Genomic DNA, 14,699 nt, shown 5'->3' with positions numbered 1-14,699 from the left:
TCGGATCGAGACACCAGATTTGTATCATAATTTTGGAAGAGCTTACACAAGGTATTAGGAACAAAATTGAACTTCAGTACAGCTTTCCATCCACAGACTGATGGTCAGTCAGAGAGAACTATTCAGATCTTATAAGATATGTTGAGAACTTGTATTTTGGATATGAAAAGTTTATGGGATGAGCATCTACCTTTGATTGAGTTCGCTTACAATAATAGTTATCAGGCCAGCATTGGTATGGCATCTTATGAAGCATTATATGGTAGAAGATGTCGATCACCGATTCACTGAGATGATGTTGGTGAGCGGAGAATATTGGGTCCCGAACTTGTTCAACAAGCAGTCGAGAAGATTCAATTAATTAAAGAACGACTTTGGACAGCACAAAGCAGACAGAAAAGTTATGCAGATAACAGGAGACGAAAATTAGAATTTCAAATTGGTGACCATGTATTTCTCAAAGTATCTCCTTCAAAAGGAATCTCAAGATTTGGCATTCGTGACAAATTGAATCTTAGATATGTGGGTCCGTTTGAGATTTTGGAAAGAATTGGTGAGGTGGCTTATAGACTTGCCTTACCACCTTCACTTGCAGGAGTACATAATATTTTTCATGTTTCTATGTTAAAGAAATATTTACCAGACCCAAGTCACATCGTGGAACTTGAACCATTGCAAGCTAAAAAGGAGTTATCATATGAAGAATATCCGATACGGATCGTGGACCGTAAAGAACAAGTGCTGAGACGTCGCAACATTCCTTATGTCAAGGTACAGTGGAGTCGACATTCGAAAAGAGAAGCTACTTGGGAGCTAGAGGAAGAAATGAAGCAAAAATATCCCCAGCTCTTCGAGACTACAGGTATGAAAAATTTCGAGAACGAAATTTCTCTTAGGGGTGAAGAATGTTATAGCCCAAAGTCCAAGCCCATCTAGCAAGAAACCAAGCCCAAAAAAAAAAACACAGGAACAGGGAACCGGGAAGAAGACTCCCGATAGGAGTTTTTTTCTCCGATCAAATCTCGGAGATCGGAGTCCTAGGACCACCAGGAGTCCTAGGGCTCTCTATAAAAAGATCCTCCCCTTCCTTAGAAGCCGATCATCGATCCTCTTTCCCTCTCTTCTTCCCTGATTTTCTCGATTGGAGCCGCGGACACTCGTTTTGTTCTTGCCGTGATTGCTCACCGACGAGGTCACCGGAGGCCGAAGTAAGCCTTCCTTCCCTTCCTCTCTTCTTTCCCCTTCTTCCCGTGCCCTTGTGTGCGACTACCGGCGACGGATGTCACCGATTCTTGATCGAAAAAGAGACCCCTGTTTTGGCCTCTTCTTTCCTTGGATTTTCCGGCGCCGGCGATCACAACTGACCGCCGGCCTTGCCTCTCCGAACCCAGGAGAGTGGCCTCCTCTGCCGCCGGCCTCCACCGTGACGGCCGTGGCCTGAACGGCCCGGCAAAGGAGGGGACCCACCGGTCCCCTGTCTCGGCCATGAAGGAGCCCGAGAGAAAAAGAAGAAAAAGAGAAAAGAAAAGAAAAGAAAAAAAAAAAGAAGGAAAAAAAAGAAGAGAGAGAAAAAGAAAAGGGAGAGAGAAACTTTATCTCTCTGCTCTCTCTCTCTTAGATTTTTAGAATTTATAGAATTAAAATATATATATATATATAAATAAATAAATAAATAAATAAATAAAATATAAGAAGAGTTTTCAAGGATCAATCCGAAAATCCTGGATGCTATCGTCTAGTTAATCCATGTGGAGATATTGAATTTTAATAAATTTTAATTATTTTTAATTCGATAAAATTTTGATCAAAAATATGATATTTAACGTACCAGGTCCGGAGAAGGATTTTCAAGATTTCTAGAATTTCTAGTTTGGATTTTCTTTTGAGGTAAGTAGTGTTTACTTTTATTGAATTTATCTGATAAATTATAAATTTTGAATTAAATAAATTTATGGCATGCTTGTGATTGAAAATATTTATTTAAAATAATTATTGAAATTATTTATGATTGAAGTTATTTGTTGAAATTATTTATGATTGAAGTTATTTGTTGAACAATTATTATGATGATGTATGATCATAAAGAATGATATGATTGATTTGACTCGAATATCAATTATTTATATTATTTTTGAAAATAACATGTGAATTGAAAGATGATATGAAATTGACAACCTGACTATGTAAAGGACTCCACCAATGGGGGCATATACGTTGGCAATTGATTGTCCTGAGGGTTTATGTCACCAGCGAGACCAGCGACATGTCGCCAGAGAGACCAGCGACAAACCGCCAGCGAGACCAACGGTTTCAAAGAACTTGACTGCCAGATGATTCACAGCCTACCGCAAGCAGATACGCGGTGTTATGACCTTGCCACAGAAAAAATATAGTTATAGTCATGGTTGGTAAGAAGAACTTAAGAAAATGATGAATTTAAAATGATAAGCATAATTTTGAAATTATGATGAATTGAATTTTATATATGATTGATAGTATGATTATGATTTCATGAAATTACATATTGATTTTGTTATTATCAGTAAATCGATATGTATAGTAAATTTGCCTGATTCATTCAGTTAAAGGTATACATTGCTTACTGGGTTATTTAGCTCATGATGAGTTTTATGTTTTTCTTACGGATCTAGAAAATTAGCATGATGCGGGTTTCTGGTTGGGAGAGCGATTAGAGATGGAGTTAGCTCATTTGATTTAGGATTTTTTTAGAATTGATTCAAGACTTTTATTTTAAGTGTTGACTTTGTCAGACAGTTATTTTTTTTTGGACACTGAGTTTTTGATTTATTATTTGAACCAAGATTTGATTATTAAAATTATTTAACTTTATGTATAAGATATCATGATGAAATATCTTGCATGTTTATGAAAATTTTTTTTTATAAATATACGATGAGTGTCATAATCTTCGATTCTTAATCTCGAATTGGGGCATGATATTTTCTCACTCCCCATGTGAACCTTTGATTTCCTTGCTCATTTTAGTGGCGGCTTTTGGTGCAATCCAAATTAAGTGTACAATGCCTCAGGTCTCAATCTCCTGAGCTAGACTGCTAGAGACTGATGGTGGGAGTACGACGTGCCCCGTCTTCGCGGACTAACCCAAATAAATGATAGAAGACATCCCACCAAACTCCAATAATTGCTGGACTCCTATTGTTTAACATGTGGACTTTATCCTCCCAGCTTATGATCACCCTCCCATGTGCTTGGATGGGCCCGGAGGAGGGGATCAGCTACAAGATTCAGCACACAAAACAATGTGTTCTTATGAATCTACTCCATGAGAATTAGATCCTTTTATCTCATATGCTATGATATGGTGCTCCTATTTCCCCAGTATGAACATTTCCACCATTTTTTTTTTTTTTTTGTGGGGTGGTGGTGGAGAAATGAGGAAGTTTATAAGCCACAAGTGTGGATGGTAGCTGTAAAGTACTGCAGAAAATTTTTTCTCGTGGACATAGCATATGCCTTCTTTTCTAATTTATATTGTAAAAGTAAAAGAAAATGCCATCTTCACTATTGATTATGTTAAGCTATGTACCTTTTGCTTGCGGTCCAAAGAGCAAAGCAAATGGTAATTAGAACATAATAACAAGTGGGCAATTGGTTTATCCAAGGAGGCAAGGACTCGGTCAGGTCAAACCAAATGGTCTGATAATCCCTTTCCATCATGCTAAACACCTTGAGTTAACTAAGCTTTCCTTGCATTATATTATTCAACAATTTGGTGACCTGTTAACATTTATTGACTACCAGACAGAGCCTTTACACGACCTACTTCCCCATGCAAAGGTATGATCACATAACCCAGACGAAACCTTCCTCACGCAACCACCCTCTGCATTACAGTAAAGTAAAATGGATAGTTGGACGGAAGGAGGAGGAGAGAGAAGAAGATGAAGAAAAAGAGAGAATCGAAGAGAGAGAGAGAGAGAGGTAACTCAATATTCCCAGATCTCAATAATATGGAACTTGAGTTTTCAATTATATATCAGTGGGTATTTATAGATCCAAAATCCTAATAAGAGTTCAAACAGAAATCCTGATAAGTATAGAAATAAAAATACCAAAATTCTCACAAAACTCTAGTCCTAATAAAAATAGAATTCTTACTAAAAATAAAATTCTCTTATTCCTATATTTGTGTCTGCTTAGATTTCTTATGGGACAGTCCTTCATCATCAAAATGATAGATCCAATCTATATATGGCAACAATCTCTCCTAGTTTACCAAAATAAATATATATGTTAACTGCTGCAAGTTTTTCTGAGTAACTCGAGAATTTTACTTGTGGATGAGGAGGAAGATGGATGACATATATGGATGGATGTGAATGGTGGAAAATGAATGAGGTTGACTTGAATAAATGAGAGAAACGTGGTTGGTTGTGGTTGTGGTTGTGGTTATTTAAAGAAGACCAAAGATCGCTTAAACAAGGCTAATTCCTTTTGTTAATGATAGTTAGAGCCCCAATAAAGTCATCTTGCGTTTGGTTTTGTACCACGTATTCGTTAGCTGTTATATATATATATAATTAAGTTGACCTAAGCGTTTCAATATCTAGATTACTTCTGTGAAGTCGTTCGCACAATAATACATTCTTTTGTATGAATCTTATTTCTTTGATATCACATTCTCCACATGGTCATGATATATTTGGTATTATCCTGCTAATTTCATGAGTACAGTAGCGTGAGTGAAGTAATGCTTGATGAATTAAATCTTGAAGATAGAGGGGCCATGAGCACATGCTGTGTCTACCAATAAAGAGAATATTGTTAGAGATGTTGAATGAAACTTAAAAAGATCTAGAAAATAAAGTTTCTGAGTGGTAACGATATGAGCTCAAAAATAAATTAAATAAAGGTTGATTAAAGATAATTCATGCAGAATTAGTATGGGCATTATAACCTGAAAACACCTTACCGTTTTAGAGGGCTTAAACATTTTTTGATGAAATAGAGGGCTTAACTTAGTAAAAAAATGAATAATTTGCTCAGAAAAAAAAAAAAAAAAAAAGAACAAAGCCGTAAGCCAAATGAATATTGAAGATCTACATATGAAGCCAACACCAAACATATGTTCTAATCAATTTGCAAATAAATTTGTAAATTCCCCTATCTGAAATAATTTGTTCACGGCAAGCACCTAATAATTATTTGCATCAAATTCGATTTCCTTCACTGATTTCCAAAACTTCTTCTCTCCAATTTTCTTTTAAGAAAAGAGAGTTATCATTGTATTAAATTTTTAACACTTAATTTGCTAATAACCATGGAAAAGATAAACACCTTCACCAAGAAGAAAACATAAAAAAACTCATGATTAAGGCAATAACACAACCTAATTCAGATGAATAACACAGAACATATATATAATAACCCCCACAATTTACAATAACACTAACAAAAAAGAAATTAAAACCCCACATTTTTTATTATTTCATGCCTTTCCTTCTATTCTTGCATGGGTCATCCCCACACATGCATCCACAAAATCCCCATCAATGAAATCCGTGGAGAAGACCTGCAACCTATCCGCAAACCCCCTCTTGAACGCCTGCGATATGAACAGCCTTGCGTACCCATGAATCCTCTCCGTCACCGGCCTCACGCACACCACCGGGTTGTCCGCCTGCGGCGTCGCCGTGTTCTCCACCCTATAAAAATACTTCCTCCTTGTCACCGCCTGCTGCTCGCTCAAATGCTTCATATTGCTCTCGAACTTGGTATTCGGCAGATCCGTATCGATCCAATTATCCTTCAGATATCCACTGCTCCACAGCGGATCCCCGCGCTTCGGCGCAGGCGACTTCCTGGGCTTCCACACGCATATAATCCTCCCCGATCGCAACTCGGCGACGCTCTTGTTGAATACGGCGTCGTCCTGGTGGATCAGAAGGTCGCCCAGCTTGTCGACCAGGTATTTGTCGAAGTCCGGGGGGTCGTCGTGGCCGAACTCCGTGCGGATCTCGAGGATGATCATCTCATGCTGGGTTTCGGACATGAAGCGTTTGATGTGGTCGATGACGACGTCGACGGAGTAGGTGGTGAGGACGCCGTGGCAGACGCGGCGGTCCTCCTGGACGCGGACGTCGAGGACGCGGGCGCCGCCGGCGAGCTGGGCGTAGATGGAGCAGGACTGGCACTGGGCGAAGGGGCGGGAGATGAAGCGGACGCCGATCTCGTCGGTGGCCGAGTCGTGGGTGCCGGGCCAGACGATCTGGTCGACGCGGAGCCGGTCGGGGCCGAGGGCCGACATCCAGGTCTTGCGGTCGGGTGGGCGGTAGTCGGAGCCGGGGAACTGGTCGCCGGCGGACTCGAGGAGGTCGGCGAGGATTTTCTTCTCGGCGGCGACGGACTTCCGGCGCTCGACTTGCTTGGAGACCTGGGAGCCCATCGTGGGGTGGTGTGGGGGGTGGTTGTGGGGGGTAGGCAAGGGAAGGAGAGAGCATAGTTAGCGTCAGGAGAGTTTTGATATATATATATATATATAAGATAAAGAACGGATAGGTGATCCTTTTGACGAGAAGGGAAAGGGTGAGTGAGGTTAATCTTTAGCTTCCTTTTTTTTCTTATTCTTTTGGTTTTGTTGGAGTCTTTGGTTAATATGATGATGGTGCTCTTGTCCTAGAGTTTGGTGGTGGTGGTGGGCCGGCAATGCTCTTCTTTTTCTTTAGGTGGGGGATGAGAGATAGAGACATGGGGTTGGTGACGTTTGGAGAGAGGTCACGTGTTTGGCTGTTCGTGGATATCTCTTAGTAATTCTTCTATTCTAGGTTGGCTAGCATTTGGTTTGGATTTAGTTTGGATTAGGTTTGGAATCGATGATTTCCATTGGCTGATATATCCGGATTGGCTGGTATCGGGATCTATTTATCCAAGCTCGGGTGCGGAACCGACGGCCATGCACAGTAGGGTGGTGGGTAGATGATAAGCTGCTTGGTTTCGGACAGCCTGTGAATACTATGCATGTAATTATGCCTTTGTTGGCTTGGTGATGATATCTATGGTTCCCCAACATGGCATTTAAAGAAATATGTGATGCTATATGGCATGAGTAGATTGGTGCAATTCATGGGATTATTGTATGATAGAGATTTTGGAATAAAGCGCCATTCTCTTCATCGGACGTAGCAACGGAGAATGGTGTCTGGTTTCTCTTAGAAAAGCTAATGTTGGGCTTGAAAATATATTTTTTTATTAGTTTATAATATATGGTTTATATATCACATCAAGTAAAGGATAACGTTATTTTTCAAATGAAATTTAGAATAATATTAGAAGAAACAAAGGGTCATGAGGCTTAACCCTATGTTTCATAGCTAGTTTTTAGTGGCAGGTAGCAATTTTAAGAATCTTAAGATTGGCCATCAACTAATACTTTCCAAACAACGAATACACACCAGGTGTGCATTGAATTTCCATTTGATGCATTTCCTCCATCCACCTTATTGTGAGACATAGTAGTACTTCATTGTCTGAAGCTTTTGTTCGTTACCATCTATTTGGGTACCCTTCTCTCTCACGTTTCTTGTAAAGTAAGGGGTGTGATAGGGGCAGACGGCATTTGCCAGGAGATGTCATTATGCAGTCACCATTATTCTCTGCTTTTTTGGCAAATTGCTGCAGATCAATTGGGTAAAAAGAAGCACATTCTGAACTAATAAAGAGAAATTATCAATGCAATAATAGGATCCATTTTTCTTGATTAACAAAATGTTTACATATCTGTTGACTTTTTTTTTTTGCTTACACATTCCTCGATTCATTCTTTAATTTAGTAAAATTTTTACGTTGAAATCCAATATATACACTACAAGAAATTTAATTTTTTATGATGAAATTTTTTTGTCACTAAAAATCATATTTTCATTGCTAAAAGTATTTGCGACGAAATATATCGTCGCTAAAAATTTATAGAGAAAGTCTCGTAGCAAAAGATCTTAGCGACGAAACGATTTTATTTCGTCGTAAAAAATAGTAAATCTAGATGACGAAGTATGCGCTGTATTAGCGACGAAAATGTTTTGTCGCAAGAGCTTAAATTTTCGTCGCTAAAATTGCAATGAAAAATAATTTTATCACTAAATATAGTGATTAAAAAAAAATTCTCTTATTTTTTGCGACGAAACTTTCCTTTCATCGTAACTTTTTGTAACGAAAATGAAATTCATCGTAAAAATTAGCGACGAATTTCATCGCAAACAAAATTTATTGCAAAAATTTCATCACGATAATTGCGACGAAATAAAATGTTCGTTGCTATAATGGCGACAAAATAAAAATTTCATCGCGATAATAGCGACGAAATAAAAATTTCGTCGCGATAATTACGACGAAATAAAAAATTCGTCGTGATAATTGCAACAAAATAAAAATTTCGTCGCAAAAAATTTAAAATTTTTAGCAACGAAAGTATTTTTTCATCGCAAAATTAGCAACGAAATAAAAAATTTCATCACGATGTATAATAAAAATTTTATTTTTTGGGTTCACGAATTTTTTTTACGATGAAATTAATATTTCGTCGCTAAATTAAATTTTGGATAAAAAAGTTAATTTTTATTTTTTTTATCAACAAAAATCTGCTCAAATACAAATTCTCTGATCAAACATATTTTACATAAATAATATATTAATACAATAGAAATATTCTAATTCAAATATCAATTTCAATTAACAAAAAATTTCATAACCATCTTTGTCATATACAAAAATATAAGTCCATGCACCATTTTAAATTTAAAAAAACTACAAACTAGGTATGATCTGACTCGTTGGCCTCGTTCCCTTCTCCAGACGTCGATCTCTGACCCGATATGTGTCACGATGGTGGTGCAGAGGCGGCATCATGTGACTATAGAGGTGCTAACTCAGAAGCATCAATACCAAGCCGTCCCGCCACCGCAGCTACTATCCTCTCGAGCGTCTGATCTTGCATCATGCTCATGGATGCCCTAACTGTCTTTGGCACCGATGCATCATCAGACTGGCTGGATGACGAACTGCGTGATTTTTTGGATCGCATGCTATGACCAGATCCTAGCTGCCGCCCGAGGACGGTATCTAAAATCGTATCATCTGTCATCAAACAAATCTGCTGCGATCCAGTATCACCGTCAGATCCAACCTCTCTCGTCGCTTGCTCTCTCAATTCTAACATTTTTTTCTTCACAATAAACCAAATAAAATCATAATTTTTTTTCAAACTCTTTAAAGGTATTCAAAATATAGAGTAATGATACTTACATGAGGTTGTCTCGCCTCCTCGGTCACGAACTCGCCACTCTTATTTTGATAGAATTTAGCATAGGCGTCGACTCCGGATAGTCCCTGTTCAAAAAAAAAAAATCAAAATAATATAAATATTACAAAAGAAGTTACAAAGTATGATTGCAAATGTAGTTACGTACCATCCTCTTCATTCCCTGTGCAAAAGAGATACTTCCTTGCGTGTGAATAGAATCAATCTTACTCCTATTCACCTTATTCGCCTCCGATCGTCACTACAAAATACATACAATTATAACCAATAAAGGACATAACAAAATTAAAATAACTTGAAATACTAGACATACCTGAAATACCTCATTTCCAAAATGCTCACATAACCACCGTCAATCGTCACTAGACCCAGCCCAATTTCTATATGGCTGGGTCACAGGATCAATCCCCTTCGCCTGCAGCTCATTGCAGTATTTATGAAGCCTACATCGTCGATCTCTGTATCTATTTGTAGCCATTTTGAGAATACATGCCATCACTTCTTCGTCGGTGCAATCTTCGAAGTCAATATTATCCTACACAGTCATCATACCAAAAAGCAAATACATAAAATTATTCATATAATAAAAAATTTATTTATATAACTAAAAATAATATGGATCATGTAATGATATGCAAGACATCCAAATTTAATTCTTATCTTGATGTGAGAGACTAGAGCATCACGGTATCGAGGAGCTACATGCTTGAAACTTTCAGCAGCCCACAGAAAATGATTTCATATATACAAACTGATCTCATTTACGACGATACTAGCCTTTGTGCCAATCGGATGATCTTGAAATATCTGTACCTTCGGCTTTTCATTATGTGTATGCACATATTTTTCCAAAACAAGACCCCTACTAGGACCACGCACTGCACGTCGATGCTGTGTTCCTACATGTAAAAATTGGTGAAATGAACATATATCATGTATCACTAAATGCATATAATAAAAAAATATATATGATTTATAAATTGATAGAGATGTATCTGTAAGGGGATGATGCTGTGGTGCCATGACCTCCGACTGGGCAAGCTCTGGCTGAGCACTAGTCTGCTCTGTAGACTCGAACAACTGAGTCTCATCTAAATCCTCTGACTCATCATGCAAAATGCTAAAGTGAGGATGTGTATCATCAAGCAGAGCCTGCTGCCTATCCCGTGAACGTCTACGTCCAGGACCAGTCATGATGCTGCAATGATTAAAATAATTTAAATCAGCACGTAATCAAAAAAAACTCAAGTATTACATGATATAATAAAAAAAATAAATTGAATTACTTATTCATATTAATTATTGTTCTCAGATTCTGAACTCGTGTCCATATAGTCATCTTCGATGGGAGTCATAGAAGACTTCGACCCTGAAGTGCTATCATCATCGTCGTTAATGAAGTCATTATTGGATCGTGCTCGTGCCCGTGTCCTTATCGACGATCCAACAATAGAAACATCCTCAGGTTCATCGTCGTCTCTTTGTAATTGTCCTATGTCAATCGTATCATCTGGTACTAATATGTTATCTAGTGCTTGCATTTGATATGCTTCATTTTCAATAATTATATGGACTTCATTCTCTAGATCTTCATCATTCGGGCATGTGAAAAGTGCGGGATCAAACAAATGCCTATGCTGAGCCCTTATTGCAACTCGCCAAGGCTCTTTCATTTTGTTATCATCAATATACCACACTAGTCTCGCTTGCTTTGCAAAAATATAAGGATCACTTTCGTACCATACATGACCAGTGTGGACACTGATGAGTTGAGGATCTATAATAATTGGCCCGTGTCGTCCCAAGTCATACCATCGACACTTGAATAACACAATCCATCGAAGACCACTATATCTCAACTTTATAACCTCATGCAGAATACCAAAAAAATCTATTATTTCACCCTTGTGCTCGCCCTCCACACTTATTCCACAATTCTGTGTGGTTCGATCGCGATCGCAATTTTTTCGTTAAGAATCGCACACCATTGACTATGCATGCTAAATATACTGATACACGTCTGTCAGATTTTCGTGCAAGTACGGCTAAGTCATTACTGATACAGTTAGGATTGTCTATACGTAGCTGAGCTATCTACAATTAAAAGAATAATAAGCAGGTTAAATTTGACAAAATAAATACTATATAAACAAACTTTTAATCACGGATGAACATTAACATAACTTATCCGTTCGTCAAACCATGATGCGAATTGATTCCTATGTCGTACCGCTGCTAATGTAGGATTGATTCTTCTGAGCTCACTTTCATGCTCACTGAAGTGATACAGTAATACCATGTATATTTTAATTTAGAGTCTACATACATTCATTGATATATCAACAAATAAAAATTAAATGTATATACTCACATCATGTACGCTTCTACCTCCTCGCAATTGTTTAGCACATACCAATGCATGTCATCCGTTTCTTGTGGTGTCAATATTCAAAAATCTTTTTTACCATATGGTCGGGCAACATTGGAGAACACTGACAATCCATCGGTCAGAATCTCGTCAACATTGATATTTCGTTGTGGCCTTGTAAATTTGGTCTCCACTCTCCGAAGGTACATAGAGCAGAATGTCAGACATTGATTCATAACATGTGCCTCTGCTATTGAACCTTCAGGCCATGCTTTGTTAGTGACGGCACTTTTGTATTCTCGCATCTTCCTATTTAATAAATTATCAATTGATATCACATATAATAAGAATACAATAATGAATAATAAATATTACAATATCATGCAATTATCTTTGAATTGGGTACATCCATCTTGTATGTACTGGCTCACCCAATCTAGCCTCATGTGGAAAATGAACAGAAAGATGCACCATGATATCAAAGAAGGCGGGAGGGAATATCATCTCGAGCTTACAGAGAGTAATGATAATCTTCTTCTCCAATATGTCGATCTGACTTTGTCTCAATGTCTTCACACATAAGTCTCGAAAATAAGTTCCCAGATCAAGTAACGCATCACACACATTATCCGGCAACAATCCACGCAAACCAACTGGGAGCACATGTTGTAGAAGTACATGACAATCATGATTTTTCATCCCAACGATCTTCTCATCTTTCGACTTGATGCACCATTTCAAGTTTGAGGTGTATCCATCAGGAAACCTCACTGATCTCAAATATGAAAGAAATTGATTTCTCTCTCTTCGATTCAGTATATAACATGCCAATGGCTTCACCAACCTATCCCCTCGTCCAATCAAATGTAATTTCTTTCTAATCCGCATATCCTCTAAGTCAAGACGAGCCTTCACAGTATCCTTTGTTCTTCCTTCGATATTGAGAATGGTATAAAATACATTATCAAATATATTCTTTTCAATATGTATGACGTCAAGATTATGTCGAAGAAGAAGCGTTTTTCAATATGGAAGATCAAACAACTTGCTCTTTTTTTTCTAATTTTCGATACTTGTTCGCACCCCTACTTGGCTGGCCAGACCCTTACCAAATATGACATCCTGTGGGTTGGATAACTGATTTAAAATATTATCCGTAGACCAGAATCTTGGCTGCGCACGTCGTTCATGCTTGCCATTGAACTTAAGACTTCTCCTCCATCTATGATCATCTGGCAAGAAACGTCGATGGCCGGTAAAACAAATCTTTCCACGAATACGGTCCGATGTAATATCATCGTTACAAGTTGGGCATGCTTTATACCCTTTTGTACACAATCCAGAAATATCGCCATATGCAGGAAAATCGTTAACTGTCCAAAGCAGTGCTGCATGCATGTGAAAGATGTCTCCTACAACATGATCATACGTTTCGCATTCTTCTTCCCACAAATATTGTAACTCTTCGATCAACGGCTCTAAAAATATGTCTATGTCTCTTCCAGGGGCACGGGGACCCGAGATCAACAAGGCCAGTAGATTAAAAGGTGATTTCATGTACTTCTATGGTGGTAAATTATAAGAAAATATCATAACAGGCCACATACTATAAGTAGTACTAAGATTACCATATGGATAAAATCCGTTAGTTGCCAACCCTAGCCTGACATTTCGTAAATCAGCTGCAAACCATGGATGTTCACGATCAAAATATTTCCACGCATCTCCATCTGATGGATGTCTCATGACATCATCGTCGATATTGTTTTCCTCCTTATGCCATCGTATGTCACAAGCAGTATGCCTCGACATGAACAATCGACGCAATCGTGATGTAATCGAAAACTACCGCAAAATCTTGCATGGTATTTTCTTTTTCTTCTTATCCTTACCACGACTTTCTTTCCATCTGCTTGAATGATAAATCGGACATGCTTGTAGATCTTTTTTATCCTTCCGAAATAGAACACAATCATTCGGACATGCATGTATCTTTTCACAGCATAGGCCCAAGTCATCGACTCCCAAACTGAGTCCTTTTAATAATTTTTTGGCTTCATAATGACTTGACGGAAGTAACTCTCCCTCTGGCAGTAAGTCCTTAAAAAATTTGAGCAACCAATTAAACGAGTTATTTGATCACTTACCAAGTGTCTTCATGTGTAATAACTTTATTACGACGGACAACAGAGAGTACTTCTTACAACCAGGATAAACATCACTTTGTGCATCTCTTAATAGACGCTCGAATCTATCATTTATAGATATGTTACTGTCCTCTTCAGCTTCTTGTCTCGGAATGGGATGCTGATGTTCTGCTCTCGCTTCTACATTTACTTCAAATAATTTCGGATGGAGATCCTCTAAAATTTCTCTATCTTCTGCACCGAGTATTTATCTTTCACGACTGCATGATCCACCTACTGACGATAGATTTATGGGACTCCTGGACAATATGCTCGAGCTAGTCGGTAAATCTTCACCATAACAAGTCCATCTCTTGTAAGTCACATCTATACCGTGTTCGTATAAATAATTTTGAATGTCCGATAAGGTACACCAAAATAAATTCCTACATCGACGACATGGATAACGAGCTTTTCCATCTTCTCTGGTATGATTGGACGCTACATTCATAAAAGACGTCACACCCGTAATATACTCGGGATAGAACTTATCACGCAATGACATCCAACCACGATCCATACCTACATATTTATGATGCAAACTATACAATCAATTTTATGTAATAATAGTTGACTAATGTCTTATATCTCCTACCTATAGGGTGATGGTCCTATCCCATTCAAGAACGTAAGAATTTAATATTGCAATACATGTCATCTATACCAAAAAAATTTTGACAGCATTTCGACGCAGTTCTCCAGATACACAAGCATTAAAGTTGTCTATGTATCCAGAGAACATGATCGAAAAGACCGACAAAACTCTGCGATGTAGAAGCACATGTGTTGCAATATTAAATTCATTCACGTGCCCAAACTATCCACGAGGATAATTCGAGAATAGTGTGTA

The 14,699-nt window shown here is 38.0% G+C and overlaps 1 protein-coding gene across 1 annotated transcript; it reads right to left on the bottom strand.

Moving 5' to 3' along the window:
• Positions 1-5,353: 5,353 nt before the first annotated feature.
• On the bottom strand, positions 5,354-6,488 carry LOC105055064 (uncharacterized). The gene has a single exon (XM_010936770.4). It carries the CDS (start codon positions 6,425-6,427, stop codon positions 5,471-5,473), a length of 957 nt encoding a protein of 318 aa, XP_010935072.1. The 5' UTR covers positions 6,428-6,488; the 3' UTR covers positions 5,354-5,470.
• Between the last annotated feature and the right edge of the window lie 8,211 nt (positions 6,489-14,699).

Source organism: Elaeis guineensis, chromosome 12, assembly GCF_000442705.2.
Source record: "Elaeis guineensis isolate ETL-2024a chromosome 12, EG11, whole genome shotgun sequence".
Taxonomy (NCBI): Eukaryota; Viridiplantae; Streptophyta; class Magnoliopsida; order Arecales; family Arecaceae; genus Elaeis; species Elaeis guineensis.
Note: the sequence above shows the minus strand (reverse complement) of the source record. Positions and strands in the feature narration are given on the sequence as shown.

Bases quoted from the DNA above. Each gene is read 5' to 3' on its own strand.
- LOC105055064 (XM_010936770.4), bottom strand. From the start codon at position 6,427: ATGGGCTCCCAGGTCTCCAAGCAAGTCGAGCGCCGGAAGTCCGTCGCC.